At 41.4% G+C, this 7255-nt stretch overlaps 1 protein-coding gene across 1 annotated transcript; it reads right to left on the reverse strand.

Moving 5' to 3' along the window:
- Positions 1-4036: 4036 nt before the first annotated feature.
- On the reverse strand, positions 4037-4972 carry LOC141167465 (olfactory receptor 5G26-like). Its single transcript, XM_073654867.1, has one exon. It carries the CDS (start codon positions 4970-4972, stop codon positions 4037-4039), a length of 936 nt encoding a protein of 311 aa, XP_073510968.1.
- Positions 4973-7255: the final 2283 nt, after the last annotated feature.

Genomic DNA, 7255 nt, shown 5'->3' on the forward strand with positions numbered 1-7255 from the left:
CATGGGATGTCTCCATATAGAAAGACATAGTCATCTACACTATTCTATACAGTAAAAAACAGTATGAAGACAAGTCTGATGTCCCAGGATATTTTTTGGTGCCAAATGAACACTATCAGTGGCATGTAAATACTGTACACCCCAAGACAAAACTAAGAATCTGAACACTGGGGTGCTGAAAACTTAGGAAACAAATGAGGTATATGACTTCTCTGGATTATTCATTACAAATCTGCTCTCTTCTGAAAGGTAGAAAGCAAACTCTCTAGCTGCAATTATTTGAGGTAGTCACCCAAATGGCGGCTTCAAATTTGTGACTAAAGGATGCAAATCTCTCCTCGGCTGCAGCTCCAGGTGCCACTGCCCATCTGACCGTTTTATAGGTTCTACGAAGTTGTCAGTTCAGGTCAGTCAATAATTCAGAATCAGGCTCTTAAGCCAGTGATAATCAGTGAATGTGAATAGCGGTATCAGAGCGCCAATAACAGAGCAAAAATTAATTAAAATGACTGATTTATTAATACACACAACGCGTTTCGGTGGACAAAGCCACCTTAGGCCAGTGATGACCTTATATTTACCTTTGATACATCGCTTAAGATGTTAAGCAAATGCTGAGACTTCCTGAAAAGGAAAAGACTAACATCATTAAGAGTTCTAAAAGTTTTCATCCATATGAACAAAAAAAAATAATTGAGAAATCTTAAAGAAAATTTCAGGAAAACTGAAATGAGGTTATTTCATTGGAGACATCATCAAAAATCAAAAATCTCAAATTACATTGAAAACCAGAATATTTTCAAATGTATTTTTCTTTCTCCTTTGACTAATACTGTATGGCCATCAAATTATCATCTCGTAAAAAAAAGCTTTTTTAAAAACAACATATATCTCTCTATATCTGGAACCCTATCTGACCATTGGAAGAGAACCTGATTGTTTTTGGATGACAAATTGGTTGAAACTAAATAGAACTCTTTCCCTTTAAGGATAAGGAGCGGACATGGACACCTATTTAGCATGGACATTTATTGAAACATCATCTGCTATGTATTATATGCATGACCTTTTGGTGAAGGGGCAAATGGGGTGACACTTGTCACTCCACCGATCTGAAGTATCTCCTTCTCTGTTATTGAGTAGTCTGTCCTGCTCAATATTTATTCCTTATATGCTCACTATCGACTCCTGTGGTCCGACCTTGTGCGCATGCGCCGGATGCTGCTCATGTGGCCTCGACACGGTCTCGGGTGGGCGGCGTCCCGGAACATGTGACGTCAGTGGGGGAGTTCCCCTCTTCTTGGACGCCGCCTGAGACCGCGCCACTGTCACAAATGTCTGCTGTTATGCGGCGACATGCGCCACTATTGGTCAGTAACATATTGCTTCACATGGGACCCACACGTATATAAGAGGGCCTGTATCCACACACACCCCACCACGCCCGCTGAAGATATACGGAAACATGTGACGGGGTCTCCCCTGGCACAGCTGGTCACTTGTTTACTTTCACTAAGTATGTCTTACTTAACCCTTTCCATGTGATGCTTGTACTTTTTATGTGTTGTTGAAAAAACCTCTGTTGGTTGTTTATACTGTGACTTGTTATAGGTCACTTGATCTATGTTATTTAACTTTTCCTGCACACATTGTCTGTGATTAATGGATTATATTGGTTGGACTATGTGACCTATTACAGGTCCAATGTGAATTTGTTGCCAGCTGTGTCTATATCTACCCCCTGCTACCTCACATGCCCATGTTATGTCTTTTCACACATGTTATTTATACCTATGTGTTATTTTTTTAAAAATACATAAATAAAGCATTTATCTCTTTTAGTCAACATATGGTGTTTTAATTGAGCCCATTCTACGCCCGGGTGGCGAGCATTTTTATTTGAATATGGTCTCCCATGCTGGTATGTGCTGCCCCCTTCCTGGTGTTTGTGCTCCCCAATCCTGTTCCCCCATCCTGTTATGTGCTACCCTCATCCCTATCCTGGTATGCATGGCATGCCTCACCCTCAATCCAGCTATGCATGGCACCCCTCAACCTCAATCCTGGTACGTATGGTACCCCTCACCCTCAATCCTGGTACGCATGGCACCCCTCAACCCTATCTGGGAATACATGCTACCCCTCATCCCTATTCTGGTATGCATGGCACCTCCAGATCCCTATCCTGGTATGCATGGTACCCCTCATCCCCCAATCCTGGTATGCATGGTACCCCTCATCCCCCAATCCTGGTACGCATGGTACCCCTCATCCTTCAATCCTGGTATGCATAGCACCCCTCATCCTTAATCCTGGTATGCATGGCACTCACCATCCCCAATCCTGGTATGCATGGCATCTCCCATCCCCAATCCTGGTATGCATGGCATCCTTCATTTCAAATCTGGTATACATGGCAGCCCTCATCCCAATCCTGGTATGCATGGCACCCCATCTCTCATCCTGGTATGCATAGCACCCCTCATCCCAAATTTGATATACATGGCACCCCCTCATCCCAATCCTATTATGTATGGCACCCCACCATCCCCAATCCTGGTATGCATGGCACCCCACCATCCCCAATCCTGGTATGCATGGTCCCCTCACCCCAATCCTGGTATGCATGGTGCCCCCTCATCCCTATTCCTGGTATGCCTGGCACACCCTCATTCCCAATCCTGGTATGTGTGGTCCCCCTCATCACCCAATCCTGTTATGCGTGGTCCCCTCACCCCCAATCCTGGCATGCATGGTCCCCTCACCCCCAATCCTGGTATGCATGGTCACCTCATCCCCCAATCCTGGTACGTATGGCACCCCTTATCCCTTTCACACTGCAAATACAAAAAAATAAACACTTATACTCATCTTTCCTCTCTGTGCTCCAGCGCTGCCGTGTCCTGTTCTGCCGGAGGCACTGTAAATGTGTCTTCCATAAAATGGCTCCGGATAGCGCTATGCGCATGCGCTGATTCCGTCGACTACACTCTGCCCCCGGTCTCCGGGCAGAAGAGAGGTGCCATGGCAACACTCCTACTGGTCAGGTAAGTATATAAGTATGGCGCCGGAAATCGCAGTATGCATTCAGTGTCTATGCATACCGCGATCTCCGGTGCCATACACTCCTCTTACCTGTAACGCCTCCAAGCGTTCTTCTGTCTGGAGCCAGACTGCTCGTCATGCATGCGCAGTCTATAGAGGCTTTAGACAGAGGGATGCTTAGCCGATTGGACGCTTAGCTGATTATATTATATATATATATATATATATATATATATATACTGCATATGTAACTGGGTTGAAACTGCATTTGTAACTGGGTTGGAAACTGGCTTAGCAATAGAAAGCAAAGGTTGGTTATCAATGGAACACGTTCTGATTCGGTCACAGTTAACAGTGGGATGCCACAATGGTCAGTATTGGGCCATCTTCTTTTTAACATAGAGATGATCATGATGAAAATATAGTTTTGCTTCTATACAATTCACTAATGCGGCCACACTTAGAATACTGCACAATTTTATTCTCTGGTTTATAAGAAGAACATAGCTGAACTAGAGTAATTGTAATTACATAATCACAGATGCAGAGCAATGAGACTATGGAACTCTCTGCTACATGATGTTGTAATGGTAGATTCAATGCTAAAATTCAAGAAAGGTCTGGACAATATTAAAGGTTATGGGTGCTAGATTCTGTGATGGGACATTGATCCAGGGAACTCGTTTTATTGCCGTATGTGGAGTCTGGAAGGAATTTTTCCTCTAATATGGAGGTGTTAGTGTCTGCCCTATGGGGTCTTTGCCTCCCCGCCAAAAGAATAAAACATCTTTATTTTTAAATATCTCCCCACATTTCATTCTTCATATGTTCACAGCTAATTAATCACTTTAAAACTCAAACAAACAAAAATGTAATTTGAGAATAGATGCTCCAAATTTTGTTTAAAACTGTACACGTACGTTCATTCATTCATTCATAATCATTGAGTTCAAAATTTGTACATATTTTCAATACAATCAGTAGAACAAAATTATTTGCCGCAGTTCCTTCTACACCTGAGGACATAGTTTTGGATGGCAGTTTTGATCTCCTTATTTCGTAGGCCATATATAATTGGATTGAACAATGGGGTGACCACCGAGTACATGAGGGACACCACTTTGTTGATATTCAAAGAATATCCTCTGCGGGGTACTACATATATTACAAAGAGTGCCCCATAATATGTACATACGACAGCCAGGTGAGAACTACATGTAGAAAATGTCTTCTGCCTCCCAGTGACTGTGGTGATCTTCATTATGGTTACAAAAATATAACCATAGGTGACCACAATAAACCAAAACGGGATAATGGTCAAGAGACCAGAGAGGAACAGCACCTCATATTTTACTATGGAAACATCTGAACAGGAGAGCTCTAAAAGAGGTCCAAAGTCACAAAAGAAGTGGTCAATTACGAAGGGACCACAGAACCACAATGTCTGTATCAATATTATTGGAACCAGAGTAATCACAAATCCAAGGGACCAGCAAAACAAAACAATATATAAACAGAGTCTTGGGCTCATAATATTGGAATAGTGCAGTGGGCTGCAAATTGCGAGATATCGGTCATAGGACATTGCCGTCAGAAGGAGACATTCGGTTGTTGCAGAAACACCATAAAAAAAGAACTGAGTTATACAGCCCTTAAGGGACACAAGACCACCACTAAACAGGATAATATGCACCAAGAATGGAACAATGTTGGAAATCAGCAACATATCAGAGAAGGAAAGGTGGCCCAGATAGAAGAACATTGGAGATTTGAGGTAATGACTGTTGGAGACCAACAGGATAATGGTGAGATTGCCCGTCATTGCAGCTAGATACATGAACAGGCACACAAAAATGATGAAGAACCTGACATCTTGAAGGTTTTGGAAGCCAATAAGAAATATTTCAGTTATTACTGTCTGGTTCATTGTTCATTGGAAGTAGAACTGGAAGATGAAGAATATATTTATTATGATATTATATCTTCTGTACAATTGCGACTGGTACCAGAACATTGGTAGATATAAGTAAGAAATCAAGTTGCTGGACCTGGAATGAAAGTGTTGAGATGACTTCTCTGTGATGAAAATATGTAGACAAGAGTATTGTTACTTTTTCAAAGACTTGTCGAACAGGTATATATACTCGTGTGTATATATATATATATATATATATATATATATATATATTGCAGACCAAAAGTTCGGACACACCTCATTTAAAGATTTTTCTGTATTTTCATGAGTATGAAAAGTGTACATTCACACTGAAGGCATCAAAACTATGAATTAACACATGTGGAATTACTATTTGGTTTAAGTATAACAACAAGGTTGGCTATTACGGTTTCTGTTGGGAATAGGCCATCATTGGTGGCATTATTAGACATATAAGTTAGGAGAGTGGAGACTAAATAATGTCTAAATAATTTATAATATTTGTTTGATATTCGATCAAGTCCGGGGCATTTATTTTCATGCAATTCCGGTTTCATGGCAATATCACTTTAGTTAGTAGAGAAAGGGGAATTTAATAATTTCATTTGCTTTGAGTTTAATTGCGTGAGTTTAACATTTTAAAGGAAATAATTTATTCCTTTAATATTTGGTTGGGTAGTTTCTTTATCTTCTTTCAAATTGAATAGGGAAGAATAAAATGTAGCAAATTGTTCCACTATTTCTTCCTGATGTACGTAGTTGATTCTATCTTTCCTAATGGAAACGACCCTTCATTTTATATATATAGTACAGACCAAAAGTTTGGACACACCTTCTCATTTAAAGATTTTTCTGTATTTTCATGACTTTGAAAATTGTACATTCACACTGAAGGCATCAAAACTATGAATTAACACATGTGGAATTATATACTTAACATAAAAGTGTGAAACAACTGAAAATATGTCTTAAATTTTAGGTTCTTCAAAGTAGCTACCCTTTGGTTTGATGACTGCTTTGCACATTCTTGGCATTCTGTTGATGAGCTTCAAGAGGTAGTCATCGGAAATGGTCTTCCAACAATCTTGAAGGAGTTCCCAGAGATGCTTAGCACTTGTTGGCCCTTTTGCCTCTACTCTGCTGTCCAGCTCACCCCAAACCATCTCGATTGGGTTCAGGTCTGGTGACTGTGGAGGCGAGGTCATCTGGCGTAGCACCTCATCACTCTCCTTCTTGGTCAAATAGCCCTTACACAGCCAGGAGGTGTGTTTTGGGTCATTGTCCTGTTGAAAAATAAATGATGGTCCAACTAAACGCAAACCGGATGGAATAGCATGCTGCTGCAAGATGCTGAGGTAGCCATGCTGGTTCAGTATGCCTTCAATTTTGAATAAATCCCCAACAGTGTCACCAGTAAAGCACCCTCACACCATCACACCTCCTCCTCCATGCTTCACGGTGGGAACCAGGCATGGAGAATCCATCCGTTCACCTTTTCTGCGTCGCATAAAAGCATGGTGGTTGGAACCAAAGACCTCAAATTTTGGCTCATCAGACCAAAGCACAGATTTCCACTGGTCTAATGTCCATTCCTTGTGTTCTTTAGCCCAAACAAGTCTCTTCTGACATTTGCCTGTCCTTAGCAGTGGTTTCCTAGCAGCTATTTTACCACGAAGGCCTGCTGCTCAAAGTCTCCCCTTAACAGTTGTTGTAGAGATGTGTCTGCTGCTAGAACTCTGTGTGGCATTGACCTGGTCTCTAATCTGAGCTGCTGTTAACCTGCGATTTCTGAGGCTGGTGACTCGGATAAACTTATCCTCAGAAGCAGAGGTGACTCTTGGTCTTCCTTTCTTGGGGCGGTCTTCATGTGAGCCAGTTTCTTTGTAGCGCTTGATGGTTTTTGCAACTGCACTTGGGGACACTTTCAAAGTTTGCCCAATTTTTCGCACTGACTGACCTTCATTTCTTAAAGTAATTATGGCTACTCGTTTTTCTTTACTTAGCTGCTTTTTTCTTACCATAATAAAAATTCTAACAGTCTATTCAGTAGGACTATCAGCAGTGTATCCACCAGACTTCTGCACAACACACTGATGGTCCCAACCCCATTTATAAGGCAAGAAATTCCACTTATTAAACCTGACAGGGCACACCTGTGAAGTGAAACCCATTTCCGGTGACTACCTCTTGAAGTTCATCAAGAGAATGCCAAGAGTGTGCAAAGCAGTCATCAAAGCAAAAGGTGGCTACTTTTAAGAACCTAGAATACTAGTA

This window comes from Phyllobates terribilis, unplaced genomic scaffold, assembly GCF_046119375.1.
Source record: "Phyllobates terribilis strain yellow unplaced genomic scaffold, ASM4611937v1 Scaffold_11__3_contigs__length_659146591, whole genome shotgun sequence".
NCBI classification, from domain to species: domain Eukaryota; kingdom Metazoa; phylum Chordata; class Amphibia; order Anura; family Dendrobatidae; genus Phyllobates; species Phyllobates terribilis.